Below are 17,844 nucleotides of genomic sequence, written 5' to 3'. Positions count from 1 at the left end.
TGATTAGAAGTGGAAGAATGCAAAGGATACAACGGAACATATTTCGAAAACGCGTCTACAACAACGAGGATGAAAGAATTGCCCTTTGACGATCGTACTAAAGATCCGACCAAATCGATATACAAGCGATGCCAGGGATGTTTTATGACCTCTGAAGAGAGAAATCCCGGGGGTTTTCGTATGGCCAACTTAGCTTCTTGACAAACATCACACGCTTAATATATGCCTTAATATCCTTACTACAAGAAGGCCACCAAAATAAAGATAAGATCTTTTTTGACATTTATGGATACCCAGATGAGAACCACCTAATGGGGTTTCGTGGTAATATCAGCATATAAAATGGTGAAGGGTTTGCGGTACTACTACCAAGGACGTAGGTGCACGAGGAGGTTACCCCGCAAGTAAATCTTGGAAAAGAGGATAATTCTTGTATGTTTGGCCCAAACGAAGTTGTTATATTATAGGTAACAAGGAAGAATCCTTTTGTTGAAGATTCAAAATATCGGATTTACTGAAGGGGTTTATCTGGAATTTAAGAGCAGCACAAGAAACGGAAGTAATAGGTGGCGAAAAAGTTTGAAAATCCTCAGGAGAATACATGCGGGATAAACAGTCCGGAACGGGATTATGTCTGGAGGCTATATGTTCAACTGATTAAGAGAATCTAGAGAGATATAATACCCACCGACCAAACATGCCATATTGTTCTGGGTGACGAAGGAGCCAAGATAGAGCTTGATTATCAGTTTGCAAGGTAAAATGCTTCTCGGTAAGATATGTTTCAAATTTCTTAAACCCAAATTCAATCACACAGCATTCCGCCTCATAGATTGACTGGCGGTGTTCCAAATCAGTACGTTTGCGTGAAGCAAAGGCGATTGGTCATAAGGAACCATCTGGTTCCCATTGATTAAGGGTAGCCCCTAAACCGAGACCAGAAGAATCACATTGGAGCACGAAATCTTTAGAAAAATCAGGGAGAGCCAAAACAGTATGTTTAAGAAAAACCTCTTTTAAATGTTCAAATTTATGTTAGTCGTCTGCGGACCAAGTGAAGGAAATACCTTTTTTTTTTGTCCGTGAGGAAGCTAGTTAATGAAGAGTAGGAGGGAATAAATTTGGAATAATAACCAAGTAGTCCCAAGACACACTGAAGATCTTTCAAGGTCCTAGAGCATGTAACTTATGTGTGTCTGGTTAATTCAATAAATTGACTTATTGTTTCTTGTATATATATTACTGTTCTTTTACATTGACTCTCTTATGTGTTTCGTTAATCGCGATAGTGCATAAATGTTTAATTCTTTCATTTCAGAGGGATGAATTCCGCATGTGTCCGACAAATGGATTAGTGTTGCTATTATTGATAGTGGGTGTTGTGATCTGTAAATTTGGTATTTTGAACTTGACGTCCTAAGGTATAGAATTTTATTTCACGGTAATTGGCAGGCGTTACCAGCGTTATCAGGCAAAACCATTCTAGCTTTTCACAAGATTGTTGAAACTTAATTATTGAGCCGTTGCTGCTGCGGAAGATCCCGGTTTAAACCAATAAGTTTGAACAATTTTTCTTGTGAACAAATAAGTTTGAACGAATGTTATTTAGCTCTTCACAAGGTGCCATTTGAATAAATTATTGGATGAATTGACATGGAATGACCCTAATATGAATTTATTTTTACAAGTTATAAAAGTAAAGTGTTCCCCTGTGCCTTGCACCATGCCTTGAAGGCATATAGGGGGTGTGGAGTTTGTGCCCTACACTTTCTTGATCACAGCTGAAGATGGGGGTAATGTCATGTATTTATTTTTATCGGTACTAATCAGTGAGCTGTTGAGATTTAAAATTGCAACTTTATAAGAATTTGCAGCAATACAGAGTGATCCTTTTGAGATGTCAGAGAAGTAATAGGTTATGTAATATTAATAATTTTGTTGTAATATAAGCAAAAAGGATGTAAGTTTAGAGTAAGTGAAGGTTTACAGACATGGGCCATATAGCAGAACAAGCACCCATGTAATGCTCATTAGTTTTGCATACCATACATCCAGGTGGGGGGGGGGGGGTGCAAAGGGGTTCTTGGCCACCCCATAATTTGTTTCCGCAAATGTAGAATGTTACGTATTGCAGTGATACTGCAACAGGTTCTGAAAGAGAAATCACATTTACTTTCCTGTAGTGGTGGAGATCTATACAAATATCAGCAACTGTTGTCTTTGTTTCATCAACATTGTTAAGAATTGTTTCCACTTTTGTTTATTCCGGTAACCTGTCAATAATTGCCTACAGCTCGGTGTGAGTTGTTTCATGTTTGTAATTTTTTTTAGCATTGTTGAATTGTTGATAAAAAATAGTTTAATTTTATGCCTATATGTTCTTCCCCCCTTCTCAAAATCATACTGGAAAAAAAAATTTAGTTGCCTCAGTAAATCATCGGGTTGAGCCCAGGAAATAATTTAATGTGAGATGGTTGTTTTTCATTGGTGTTGATTATGCACACTTCTGTGTTAGGGATGGAGGCTGATAATTACATGACTACATACTTTGGACATGTTATTTTATTTGCAAATAGTGGAACTTCATGTTGCGTAGCGATTTTCTTTTACCCAACACACACAAATAGAGCACTCAGCAGTGGTTTCTATTATCTGTGCATGGTGAAACAGTACAAAAAGACAAAGAACTGCTCATCAACAAAATATTAGATGTTTATGGAAAGGATATAGCTAAGGTGAATCCAGTTTCTATTTAAATAATGGGCTCAAGCCTGAACAATGCCAAAGAATTTTCAATTCACTTTCAATTTTATGATATGTATAACAACATCAGCAATAATAAAGGTAAAACATAAGTTCTTGGACAGATATGAAATCTTACTCCTCTGCCCCTCATGGAGAAAATCCTGTGGGTGCTCTTGCTTGCTTATTTGATGTTTTTCTTACTTTCAACATTGCATCTCCTAAATTTCATTCCACACACCTAGATGATTAATCCTGGTGCTGCTGTTGCATACAGCATATGGTACATGCTCTTGTGGCATGACCACTATCACTTTCTACCATGCACAGTAGATCACAACATGGCTGAAGTGTAAACTCATTCGAAACTTATATCCTTTCTGTTTATATTACAACAAACTGATCAGAACTGTACATTAATCTCTTGCATATAACAGTTTAATTTTCTGACATCTGAAACAGATCACCCTTTACATCACTCTATGACATGTATATTTGACAGCTTCTCACATAAAATGAACTGAGATACACAGAGAGAGAGAAATTCTGCAACTCTTCCAATAAATTGAAATAATCAAACATTTTACAGGTATTTTCAATCTCTGATTTTTTTCTTTGAAATTATCATGACTAGTAACATCTACAAATTAACCGATATTATGGTACAAGACCATTCCTGTTAACAGAACCAGCAGCCTGTATGTACAGAATTCATGATAAACAATGCATTTGTAGAAATAATACTTTACATTCTCATTATCAAGATAACATAAGCAACTACAACATGTTATTACATAACTACTTAATATCATGAAATATGTCTAAATGGAATAGGTCAAGTAGTATGTCAATTATTCATTTTAAACCCATTATCTCAACACAGGACAAATAGTCATGCCTACATTTCCAAACACTGCATGGAAACGGTTGATAAAATGTTTTCAATTTTCTTCACAAATCTTGCACCTTCTCAAATGGATCTTAACACTTGATTCACGACGGTTTACAGCACAACATGAGGCACACATCAATTCCTCACATTGCGTGTGAATTCTTTGTGAATCTTTAGGCAATATGTGATGGGAAATACCCACACACAGAAGTCAAATTCATATGGTTTTTTCTTGCAGTGGAGATATACGTGATGGATAAGGTTACACTGCATAGTGAATGATGGCTACCTGGGGGGGGGGGGGGGAGGCTGCTGAAGCATGGTGTTGCCATAATACTTCCAAAATGGCAGTGATCGAGAATATGTAGTGCCCCACCTCCGCATCCCCTAAATGTGCTTTCATGACTCAGTGCCTCATGCACAGGGAACTTTTCATTTGCCTCAGCTTGAAAGACTTCTTACATATTTCACACTGGAATGTTTTTTCATCTCAATGGAACTGCATGAGAATGTTAAGTGCTGATTTACACATGAAATACTTTTTACATCTGTCACAATGGAATGGCTTGGTATCTGCAATGACACTGCATGGGGCGTTTAAGATGTGATTTCTTCATGAAAGATTTTTTACAGAAGTTACACTGGAAAGGTTTTTCACCTGAATGGTACTGTATGTGCCCATTAAGAATTGATTTAAACTTAAAACACTTTTTACATATTTCACACTTGAATGGTCTTTCATCTGTATGTCGCAGCATGTGGGCCCTAAGGATTGATTTGTGCTTGAAGGACTTTGTACACATGTTACAATGGAATGGATGAGCATCTGAATGACACACTACGTGGTATTTCAGTTGTGATTTGCACTTGAAAGACATTTTGCATATTTCATACTGGAATGGCTTTTCATCTGAATGGCACAGCATGTGATTTTTAAGGTTTGGTTTACTCTTGACAGACTTCTTGCATATAATACACTGGAAAGGTTTTACAACTGTATGACTTTGTATGTGGCTTATAAGTTCTGATTTGCACTTGAAAGACTTTGTACATATGTCACACTGGATTGGTTTCACCACAGAATGACGTTGCATGTGGAATCTAATCCGTGATTTATGACTGAAACACAGTTTACATATTTCACACTGGAATGGCTTTTCGAGTGAATGGCAAAATTTGTGTTTGTGAAGAGCTGATTTAAGCTTGAAAGATTTGTTACATATGTCACAGTGGAATGGTTTGTCATCTGTATGGCAACGCACATGGATGCGAAAGTAGCATTTATCCCTAAAAGCTTTTGTACATATATCACAGTGGAAAGGTTTTTCATCCACATGCCAACGCTTGTGTGACTCAAGATGTGATTTCCGTTTGAAAGACTTTTCACATATGTCACACTGGAATGGTTTTACATCTGCATGAGACAGCATGTGTTTGTTAAGCCGGTTTCTCTGAATGAAAGACTTATTGCATAAGTCACACTGAAAAGGTTTGTCAGTATAATGATGTCTCACATGGATGTTAAGGTTTTGTTTTAGCTTGAAACACTTATTACAAATGTCACACTTGAAAGGTTTGTCATCTGCATGACACAACACATGGATGTTAAGGGTATGTTCTAGCTTGAAAGACTTTCAGCACATGTCACACTTATGTGGTTTTTCATCCACATGACACTGCATATGGACACTAAGGGTTTCCTTGGGCTGGAATGACTTTTTGCACATGTCACACTGGAATAGTTTTTCACCTGTATGACACCTCATATGATATTTAAGGTGTATCTTCTGCATGAAAGACCTTTTACATATTACACACTGGAATGGTTTTTCAATCATATGAACATTGGAATGTACTGTTAGTGTACCTTTTACACTAAATTTTTTCCCACATATTTTACATTGATGTTTCTTTTCTACACAAGGGGAATGGAAGTCTAAGTGATGTTTTGTAGAAAACGATTTCTTACATGTACTACAGCTGTACTTCTTCATACCAGTATGTCTCCATAAGTGTTCATCATAGCCACGCTTTTGTGCAAATGATTTTTCACACAACGTGCAAAAATATTGTTGGGCCTTTGAGTGCATCAGTGATTGATTTTTCAAAGAACATTTATTCAGGAATTTGTTATTGCAATCGTCAGGTTTAAACACTTTCTGTCCTGTTAGAGTGCATGTGTGTCTCTTCCATGCACTTTCACCAGGCAATGTTTTATTACAAATTCTGCAGGTGGGGGACTTATCAACCTGATGAATGTCATTAATTATGGATGTAGATTTCTTCATGTGCATAGATTCCGATGAACCCCTAGGATGAGAAAGAAAGAAAAAGTAAGGAATGGTATTTGTCGATATAAACTCAAGCAGAATATTTTTACATCATCTCCATGCATTGTGACATCTAAACAGACCAAGTACTTTGACAAAGAAGAAATTAATTCAGTTTGTGTGGACTTCATGAACCAAAGTATACATTCTATATTGAGATATTACAAAATGATTGCCTTTTTCATTACGTATAAAAGTAAAAAATAATAAAGTGCTCACCACGCTATGAAGGCGTATAGGGGGTGTGGGGTTAGGGCCCCACACTTTCTTGATCACGACTGAAGGTGGGAGTGATGTGAAATGTAAAATATATTCTCCCACATTTTTTAAATATTATACCCTGTTCAGGCCCTGAGCAGGTACAGTTAGTTTAACCTAAATATACTCTAGTTAGGTAAAATCACACTAAGTGGGTAATGGTTGGATCCAAAATACAGGATGAGTCAAAAGGACCTTAATGTTCTCTATAAAATGTAAACGACTTATTCTGGGTACAACTGGTCATCATAGAAACAGGTTAGACCAAGGGGACCCATAGTTTCCTGTGTTAAACTGAGTTCCACCATATTCTTGGACGCCATCTTTAATCCATATAAAAAATGTAAAATAGAAAGGGGGTGATACAATATATCAAATCAGGCTAGAATTTCACAAGAAATTCAATGCTGAATGGGTTTTTTTTGTTGTTGTTTTATTTTTTATTATTATTATTAACCAGTAAGAAGTTGTGAGTGAATGCTTGTTCTCATTTCCACCTCTTCCAGATATCAGCAACAAGCATTAAAATGCTTCTAAAGTGTCAGAAATGCATTAATATCATACTGACATCTAGGGTGAGAGTTCCACATGCCATTGCAGATGATTTTAATCATCTATATCCCTGTAGAGATAGATATTTGGAATGGTTGTCTCAAAAAATTACAGTGTGGCAACAGAAAGAAAAGTTATCCACAGTGATGAGACTAAGAGGGTACTAGAGCTCGCACACAAGCCATTTAATATATGTGGCAGGAATTTGGGGTTCTTTACACCTTCTGTGTTTCGACATATGACTATCTGAATGTTACCTTCACTGCCTTGGTTCACTTTAAGTGTGGTTGTCACAAGCTCTCCTGTTGAACTGGATTGCCTGCCCTGTTCACATGCTCTGCTGCCTTCAGCCCTGCAATCTCAATGCTCTCTATCTCCACTGCTTCAAATCTCTTCCATGTGGTAGCTTGTTTCTTTTCTGCTGCTGAACTGCCTAGCAGTCTTCTGGTCTCACTGTGGCTTAACCCATCCCCATACCATTTAAATGCCAAATTTTTTGCCATTAAATACCATTTAAATTGGGCTATCTCCCATGATGGTTGCACAGCAAGACAAGATGTCAAATATTGTGAAAACTATCCAAGCAATTTATGTGAAAATTGTATATATTGAAGTGGAAGTACAGTAATAAGTATGCACATATGCAGTTTACTAAAACAATAAATAGAAACTCGCCTAATAATTTTGATCACACACATCTGTCCATTTCCATTCCTCAACCTTTTTTTTTTTTCCTGCCACAGCCACCTCTTCCTCACTTTCACTACTTTCACTACATTCTTCAATTTCACTAACACAAAATGAATCCCCGTGTTCATCTCCACTTCCAAAATCCACATTTTCCTCTTCATCGCTATCGAAAAGCAACTTTTCAATCACAGAATCTTCTACAACATTCTTACGCAACATGTTTGTAAGACGTAGCAAATGAAGGTTTGTTTACATGAGAAATTACTGAACAAAACACGCTTGAAATGGTATGAAAAACTTAGCAGCACAAACATACACGTCATACATTTGAAAGATCATACAACCTCTGCCATCTATTGACAGAAAAAGAAACTACGTGATGAAAATTGGGAACCCGTCGATTCAAGGACTAGGTACGGCAAGCGAACGTCCAGACAGGCCGTCGATTCGACGACTAGGTATGCGGATGGGTTAAGTAAGTTTTATTTGCTGGGGTGATTGTACAACCAAGCATGTTCTGCTGTCTTCAGCATTGTTAATTCAATTTTCTCAGCTTGATTGCCTGGTGGTCACTGGTTCTTCTGCTTTCCTCATAGCCTTCCTTGACAAGATAATATCGTAGCACAAGTACGTGGCTTAAGCACATGGTTTGCACATGCTGGAAATGTAATGTCAATAACTTCCCCTACTCTCACTTATATTCTGAAAGCTGTAGAAAAGGTCTGGTAGGGGTCTGAGAGTGAGAGCAATGTAAAGCTCCGTGAGTACACACACTAAGTGTGAGACTAAACCACACTCTCTTGCTTTTCAAGAACAGATATTCAATAATATGTACAGTTCTGCAAAAGTTATCTGAAAGCCTTTTGTTCAGACAAATTGTCATTCGAATTAATCTTGTTGCCATGCAGTCTGCGCATGTGCAGTGTGTGTACGAGTCAAGTCGAGAGACGACGTGCAGGAGTTGTACTCCTCATCATTTACCTATGTATTTATGTGGAACATTTCATTATACTTAGTGTTATTTACATTCTTCATGTTATTAAAGTATAAGTAAGTAAGTCTCCATATATGTTTCATTTCATTTTCATTTCAGTTATCACATTTTTCTGGTTTCCTTTTGGGTTATGAAAATGTTATTCTAAAAATATATCATGTGAAAAAATTACTTAAAGGGAAATGTGAGCACACAATAGAAATAATTTCTTCAAAATCATGAAGGATGATTTCTGAATTGGCACAGTAACAACACAAGGATGCATTTTCCACAACTGCTAACCCCACCTAGCAAAGAAGGAAAAATGCTAATTAAATAACCTCTGTAAAGTATGGATTTATACATCATACGGATAACACTGTTAAGCCTTGTTTCCATGTTAATAAAACATTCAAATGCTGATCCAGGCAAAATTTATTGTATAAAAAATATACACTAAGAATGTAAAGTTTCCACCCTCTAACAGGGTCTTCATCAGTCAAAGATTCATTAATATATATTTTATGTTATTAATTTATGAGATACATTTATTGTGAAACTTTGTCTGAAGAAGACCCTGTTAGAGGATGGAAACGTTACATTTTAGTGTACATTTTTGATACAACAAATTTTGCCTTGGTCAGTATTTGAATATTTTGTCATACTGATGCTTACAATAAATTGTAATATATTGTTCTATGCTCCACATTTCAATTTCAGAGAAGGATGACACTGGTAACAGTACTCACAAGTGAACCAGTAACTATACGTTACAGAACCTGAAAATCTGTGCCCTACTCATAACATGCTACATGGAATATATCACATACCTCAAGGTTTCTTCTTGTGACTCAGTCATTACCAAAGCTGGGGTTAGAATTCTCCACTGCAGAGCCATTCTCTTCAGACTGATTGGAATCACTGTTATCATTTGAAGTTTCACTCACCGCACTGGCCTGGGTAAAGAAAGTTAAAGTCATGTAACACACACATGCAAAATCAATGATGAATTTATGCATTTTCATATTGTTTTCATATGCTTCTTCACATGACTCGTAAATTTTCAGAAAAGTGGTAAGATCTCGAATGTTTCTAGGTGCATTAGCCAGACAAGTGACTCACACAGAAAGGCAATTGTTCCATATAATTAGAGTGACAACTTTCGGTTCCTATAGATTTTTAAAACTTGCTTCCATGATCCAGGCATAACTTTCCATGCCCGCATTAGTGTACCGTGAGTACCGCCATCTTTGGAAGGCTGCTAGTTGCCTTTGATTCACTTCAATAGAAGCAAATTGTGCCTTAAACTGATTGCAAAAATCCTCGTAGTTGAGAAACTGATCACGATTCACTGAGAGCCAGTGCTCTGCTATGCCAATAAAAATTCTCGATACGTCCAATCGACACTCATATCAAATCGAAACTCAAGTTCAACTTGCGGAGGTAGTTCTTGGCAGAATGGGCTTTCATGTTTCCATCCAACTTTGGCAGCAGATTCATGTCTTTCACACAGGGAAATTGAGATCAAAATCTTGGCATAGGACACTGTCTTTCTCTGAAAGATCTTTCTATCTCATTCCATGCTGATGATCACTGCTTTGTTGTTCTGTTCAGTTGAAAAAAAAATACAAGTACCTGTACATGAGTAGTTATCTGCCTATCTATTGGTACATATATTAAGCGCATCCAGAAAGTAAGTTTCCCACTCCCCCACAGGTGGCAGGCCATGCGTATTGAAACCAGTTTTACACATGTATGAGAGGCACATGCCCTGGCTAGTGAATGTCCTAGAAGACGCCTCCCGAAAGTCCTCAGTAGCATCGTGGCAGCGATGAAACATGGCAGCTCTTATTCCACATTGTTACCAAATGCCTCTTATTCCGGAAATTGTGTGCCCGGTGGGTGCCAAAACAACTTACACTCAAACACAAAGGAAAATGCATGGGCACAGCGCTGACATTTCTGCAGTGTTACCGTGATGATGACGATTTTTCTCAACCGGATCATCACAGGGGATGAAACGTGGGTTGCATACAGCACCCCAGAAAGCAAGCAGCAGTCCATGCAGGATGAAGTTCAAACAAACTGCGTCGATGTGAAAAGTGATATGCACGGTGTTGTGGGACAGACAAGGCATTCTGCTGATCGAGTTTCTGCCCAGAGGTGAGACTGTGAATGCTAACCGTTACTGTGGACATTGCGACGAGCCATTCAGAATAAGCGACGCGGTAAGCTCAGTACCAGTGTGATCTTGCTGCATATGGCTAGGTGTACTGCAGCCCTTTTGGACAGGTTCGATTGGAAGGTGTTTGATCATCCATTGTACAGCCCGGATCCCACTCCCCGTGATTACCACCTGTTCTTTCACCTGAAAATGTTCCTGTCCGGTCAACATTTTTACAGCAATGAAGAGGTTCAGACAGATGTCACACAGTGGTTCGGCGCCCAGGCAGCGGACTTCTATGACACAGGTATACAAGTTGATCCCACGCTATGACAACTGCCTGAATTCCGGCGGGAATTATGTTGACAAGTAACTGGACAAGTGCTGTATATGTGGCAATAAATCATTGAATGAAATAATGTTTCCTTTTTGTGCACGACTCCAGGAAAACTTATTTTCTGAATGCGCCTAATATTACGAAGTCTATCAGCTGTTTTGCACACCAGAAACTGACTTACTGTTTTGGTCACGCTTGTTTGTCACTGGAAATTCTGGTGAAAATAATACCTTCATGCAACACTGTATCTGCAGGTAGTGATAAATTTGTCACTTGTTCACTAAGTTCATCAAAGTCAAATGTCAATCTGTCACCACACTCTGCACATGAGTTCGAAGACCCAAGATTTTGTTTGTCAATCGACCACTAAGTTCTATCACTTCTGTTTTTAAAGCAATCTGTTTGCAAACGATTTCTTGTTGTGCCGACTCCACCTGGGTTATCCACTCTTCAGTTAACTGAATCCAGGCAGGTATAAAACTAGATTGCTGCACCACTTCAGACAACTTGCCCGTAAGCTGTCCATGCCATCACCTCTCCTCCTCTTTTTCACCTTTCAATCTCTCTTCATGTTCTCAATCATTCTCCAAGAACACCCGCGATTAGCAGTTCATGTCTTTTCCTGCTCTCCTCTTTCTCAATTTTCAACCTATACTCATATTCTCTGTCCCTTTCTGTTAACTTCTCCTCCTGTTTTCGTTGTTTCTCTGAGAAAACGGCGATCAGCAGTTCATGTCCTTTTCTCTCCCATTCCATGAGGGAAAATAACAAAACTGACCCACTCAGGCATCACTGATGATTGAGATGAAACAGTAATAAAAGGAGTTGACTGAAGTCACACCTCGTAGCATTTCCGGCATCCTGCTCACCTTCCTTCACAGCAGTCTCTGGCTACGCAAAAAAATCTGCATCATAAAACAGCTGACAGTCCACACAATGGTATCCTGTCACGTCGCTCCATGGCTGGCTACAGCATGCTACTGATGTCTTGGATGGTTCAGTGCTCCAGAGTACCCAACGATCACCATGGCACCACAAAAACAGTGCAATGTGCCACCACAATCGCAACTCCAAGATATGGAGTCACGAATTTAGCAACATACTACTTCTGCCAGCTAGACAGTTCAAAGCATCACATTTCTCTCAGGGATTGGGATTAAGAGGATCCCCTTTCCTTCACAAGTGAAACTGAAAGGCAACCACCAAATAATACACGTCAAACTGATTTTTAAATTAAAATGTCCAAAAACCTAAATACTGGATGGCTCGCATTACAAACTTATTCACACAAATAAAATAAATAGAATGTTGGGTTCAGCTAGCTCGTAGGCAGTGATAAATAAATTGTTTCTCACAACAGATTGTGCCTTTATCGTGGACAGCAAGACTTCAACTGCTTACCTCAGATGTGAGGCACAGCATAACAATTTGTTCTTTTCAACAATGTTGCTCACTCATAGCATAAAAAGAAAACACAGGAGAAACTGTTAATTTACACAACAGATCAATGTAAATTAGTGATAGCAAACTTAAGATATGGTTGGCAATAATGAAGAATGCCAATGTGGAACTTATGATGATACCACATACACGTTGGAATAGATGTTCATTACATACCAGCTATGAACTTGTCTACAAATTATTTTTTCAGATGAAGATGACAATATATGTGAGTACTGTTAGATTGATGTTTTGCTCCTGCCGGCAGTCGGTATTAGCCCTGTATTAGTCCACATTTGAATACATGCCGCTCGAATACACATTATGAAATTTGTTTGACTCAACTCAAACATACTGCAGAAACTATTTCCATGTAGATTTAATAGCCGGCATCCATAGCAGAGTGGTTAGCACATCGCACTACGACGCCAAGGATCCCAGGTTCGAATCCCTGCTTGGGTATGGATGGATGTTTGTGAGTGTCCATTCATCAATTTCATCATCATGACTCATCCCCATCTTCGCAATTAGCCAAAAGTGGCAGAAAAGTGAAGTAAAATAAACCAAATAAAAAAATGATTTAATATTTCATATTTGTGTTGCTTGATTGAATTGGCGTTTTAAGTCCGCCTTTTGCACAGAAAGGCTAATTGGGACTGAACCTACAGTTTAAAGTTGGATCCGAACCACTATGTGCCTACACCGGGTATCGAACCCGGGACCCCTTGACTACAAGGCGACGGCGCTACCACTAGGCCATCGGGGAAGCCATATTTGCGTTGCTTCACAAGACTTATTTTCTAATTGCTCACTGTATTATTAGTAAAACACATTTTTTGTGTGTGTTGGATATGGTATGAGATTTAATTAGGAAAAGCGATGGATAATGTAATATTTATATAAAGTAAATGAATGTATTATGTTCTTACAAAAAATGTAACTATTACAGAATAGGAAGCCAGTGCCGAAATTAGCCGTAAGTTTCTTTTTAATTCCTCGCAGTAGTAAATATTGTTACAAATAAAATCTAAAAATTAAGATCCTCAACGCAGGTGGATAAGAGACCAAATTATAATTCTCAGCTTGCATTTACCTCCGATTATTAGAAGTATCATTCGACCGAAAAGCAATCTCTGACTGTTGGCTGATAAATGCGACGTGCCTAAAATACAGGAAAATGTAACAGCATAATCGTTCCATTATTTTTGTTTTGTATTTGTATTGCTTTTGTTTTATTTCAATGGTGAGTAGATGAAATGGATGAAGGGATGATCACAAATCCATGTGGATCACAAACAGTACAGAGTAATACACAGATTGTTGGTTGTTGATTGTTGGATTGTTGTTGATCTCGTCGGCCCTCGACCCGAACTAGCACTACACTGAGGCTCTGGAAATTCCGCTGTCGTTGATGTCTTTGGACCTTCTCTTATTCAAGAACGTTCTCTCTCGCGCTTTCCAGACATTAAAAAATTACAATGAATCATCCTACGTGTGGCGCTACGTTTGCAGCTTCCAAATGCTGACAAGTCTTTACATAGTGCTGCGACAACACCGAAAGCTCAAAAAAAGTTTTAATGCAATATTATCAACAACAGGGTTATAGAACATTCTCCGTGTTGCCTTGGTAAGTATTTATCTCCTTCTATTATCGGTACACTATTCAAGAAAACAAAAACCTAATTTTATGTAGTGTAAACTGAAAAAATTAAGGGGGGGACTCAAGCCCCCTGTTCCCACCTTGGATACGCGCTATTAACAATAACAGAGTTATAGAACATTCTGTGTCTTGCCTCCATAATTATTTCTCTCAAATTATCATCACATTATTCAAGAAGCCATGAACCTAATTTTATGTAGCGTAATTTCCTGAAGGGAGTGCTGGAGCCCCCTGATTCCCACCTTGGATACGTGCTTGACTCGATAATTATTTCTCTCCTTAAATTATCGTCACATTATTTTATTTCCCAAAACAAGAAACCAAAAACCTCATTTTATCTATTGTAAACCGCAAACTTTCGGGGGGGGGGGGGGCTCGAGCACCCTAAGCTCCCCCTTGGATACGTGCCTGTTGCGAGTGTCCCTTCATCAATTTAAACTAAACATCACTCAACCTGTTTGTCGCGATTAACCAAAAGTGGAAGAAGACGCTAAATAACAAAAACAAATTTATCCTCATCGTGGCGATCAACTGGAGAATCTTAAAAGTAGCGTAAAATTATTAAAGGGAAATTCCAGGACATTCAGTAAAAATTCATATCAGAATATGCACGGACAAGAACTTTTCTTAGAATTAGACATTTAAAATAAATGCAATAGGTTAGCTGGAAAGAAAAGCCGGCAGTGGACTATAGCCTACATGGACAAGATATCACGCATAATAATGTCTGAGAAATAAACTATTCATTGTTTTGGAATAAATGTATTCTTCTATCGCGTATTTCATGTCTTGTTGTCAAATTAAATTAACAGCTTTGGTGTATAATATCAAAAGATGCATGAAAACACAGCGTTTCATGTGCCATCTGCTACATTCTACGCATAGCTTTCTTCCACTCGTGTCCCTTGGTGACATCACAAGATCTAGCCAATAACGTGCAAGTCGCGGAGTAGCCCCCTCTGAGCATTAGCAGTTTCACTGTAATTTCGTATGTAGGATTTGAGTGCATGCGGGTACAGAAAATAAAACCAGGTTAAAGTAATGCGTTTGATGCTTGCAAAATTGTATTAAAATGCCGTTCCAAATAAATGAATGTGTGTTTGCTGTAACAATTTTTTTCAACCAAACGCAATACACGAAATGTACACCATGCATCAGTTGCTTTTTCGCAATCCTAGTAGGTAATCTTTAAGATTAAAACACGTGTAATATTATTCGAGTCACTTCCGTCGCCATTGGTGTGAATGTAACATTGGAAATAAACAAGTAATGTGTTGTTTCCGAATAACAACTGGCAAAGAATGCACGTATAATATTTAGCAGTAGCTACTCTTACCGTCCAGTTCATACATATGTACATACAAGGAACAATTTCCGAATGGTGGTGTTTTTTTTTTACAAACACACACATTTACAATAATAACCTTGCAAGAAACTACATACCTAGTAGTACATAAGACGTAATACCAATCTTTTAAGAAACGTATACATTGTGTATGTGTGATTTTGTATGTTAACTTCCAAAATTGGCAAAAAAAAGTTTACTGTTAACAAGCATCCCCACCTAGTGGTTGCATGACCTTGTAGTTGGTGGTGGGGCTTGCGTGCTCTAATGATTTGTCAGGCTAAACCGGCGGTAGCATTGCTACTGGCAGGGTCACCCATGCCGGGAAGGCTGGCAAGGAAGAACCAGGCTAAGAAGCAACCTAACGGCTCCAAAGGCGGAAGAAGATGAATGACCGACCATCTCAACGGCGGAGGAGGCGGAAGACCAAGAGGAGTAATACCTCTTTAAAAATCCTTGGTCCATCTGGCTCCGGATGGTAGCACCTTGTAAGGGCCCCTTGCCAGGGTTACGGCGAAGACCTCAAGGGCTGATGCGGCGGAGAAGGAGTCTTTTGGTACGGCACAGAAGGCGAAAGAGGCAACCCTCCCTTTTGGTGTTGAATAAAAAGGGAACCACTGCCTTGTGGTGAAGAGGAATCTTCGAAGGCTAAGGGAGACAACCCTGACAGAAAACAGCATGCTTGGATGCTTCAGGTGGCAGCCCCACCACCAAGCTCGGGTGCTGTAGGCCAATAACCTGCACACCTTAAATTGCTTTATTAAAGAAACTAAAGTGAAACGAAACCGGACGGATGCTTTGACGACAACCTTTGATGTTAAAAGGAAAACGAATATAGGATGTTGGAATATCAGAACTTTGAAAGAAAGTTCAAAACTAAAACAAGTGGAAAGAGAAATGAAAGAATACAAACTAGAAATTCTTGGGTTGAGTGAGGTGAGATGGGTAGACTTTGGTGAAATAACAACACAAGAAGAAAATACAATGTTGTACTCAGGACAAATAGGAAATAATGCAGAACACAGGAATGGCGTAGGGATACTCCTAAACAGACTGGCAAAGAAGAGCCTAATAGAATGGAAACCCATCTCCGACAGAATTATTACAGCTAGGTTTAGAACCCGCTTTAGAAATATAACTATAATATAATGTTATGCTCCCACAGAGATGACAGAAATTGAGAGGAAAGATGAATTTTACCAACAACTAATTGACAATAAAAAATGTGAAGAAGAGAGATATTTTGATCCTCATGGGTGACATGAATGCCAAGGTAGGTTCGCAAAATGAAGGATTGGAACATATAATGGGGAAACATGGTTTGGGAGACATAAATGATAATGGAGAAAGATTGGTAAACCTATGTGCATATCACGAATTGGTCATTGGAGGAACAATCTTCCCTCATAAAAACTGTCACAAAGTAACTTGGGATTCACCAGATAGCATTACAGAAAACCAAATAGACCATATAACAATAAGCAGGAAGTTTAGGAGATCGCTAATGGATGTAAGAAATAAAAGAGGAGCAGATGTAGCCAGCGACCATCATCTTGTGGTAGCCAAATTTAAGCTAAAAATAATGTCAACATCCAAGAAGTTTGAAGGAAGAAAAAAGAAAATTAATGTTCAAAGATTGACAGAGAAAGAAAAACAAAAGGAATTTAAATTAGAAATAAATAATAGATTCCAAGCTCTCTCGGAAAGTACACAGCATGAACCAGATATTGAAACAAATTGGGAAAATGTGAAGAGAATCTATTTAGAAACTGGAGAGAAGGTACTTGGAATTAGAAATCAACTACAAAAAGACTAGATGTCTGAAGACACTTGGGAAGTAATAAGAAATAGGAAAGAAGCAAAACAAAAAAATAAACCAAAGCAGAACAAGACTACAGAAAGCAGCAGCCCAAACAGAGTACTCGGAAATAGATAAAAAGGTGAAGAAATGTGTGAGGAGAGATAAGAGGAAATGGGTAGAGGACTTAGCACAAAATGCAGAAGAGGCAGAAAAGAGAGGTGACTTAAAACAGCTGTATGACATAACTAAGAAATTATCCAGAAAAACATTCAGGAAGAGTAAACCGGTGAGAGATAGAAATGATAATCTATTGCTAACCCAAGAACAACAAATGGAAAGATGGAGAGAATTTTTTTCAGACATATTGAATAGAGATGGGAAAAGAGAAGAAGAAACCTGTAATCGAACAAGAACAGAAGGAAATAGAAAAGATACCAAAATTAAATTAGGGCCCCCAACTAGGGCAGAAGTTAGGCTAGCAATAAAGCAAATTAAGAATGGCAAGGCTCCTGGAATGGATAACATAAATCCGGAACTAATTAAAGCTAATGTGGAAACTTCCATTGATCTCTTACAACCGATGTTAGAGAAAATATGGAATGAAGAAAAAGTTCCATTAGAATGGAGAGAAGGTTTAATAGTAAAGCTGCCAAAAAAGGG

The 17,844-nt window shown here is 38.2% G+C and overlaps 1 protein-coding gene across 1 annotated transcript in view; it reads right to left on the bottom strand.

Annotated features, from left to right (window-relative positions):
* Positions 1-9,288: 9,288 nt before the first annotated feature.
* LOC146002760 (uncharacterized) overlaps positions 9,289-17,844 on the bottom strand; it is a 39,909-nt gene continuing 31,353 nt past the window's right edge. Inside the window, exon 3 of the mRNA XM_083140695.1 lies at positions 9,289-9,393. Within this exon, the coding sequence (XP_082996821.1) occupies positions 9,289-9,393 (105 nt within the window). The remainder of the gene's footprint in view (positions 9,394-17,844) is intronic.

This window comes from Lepisma saccharinum, chromosome 19, assembly GCF_977018435.1.
Source record: "Lepisma saccharinum chromosome 19, izLepSacc3.1, whole genome shotgun sequence".
Classification (NCBI taxonomy): domain Eukaryota; kingdom Metazoa; phylum Arthropoda; class Insecta; order Zygentoma; family Lepismatidae; genus Lepisma; species Lepisma saccharinum.
This window is presented reverse-complemented; position numbering and strand designations above follow the sequence as displayed.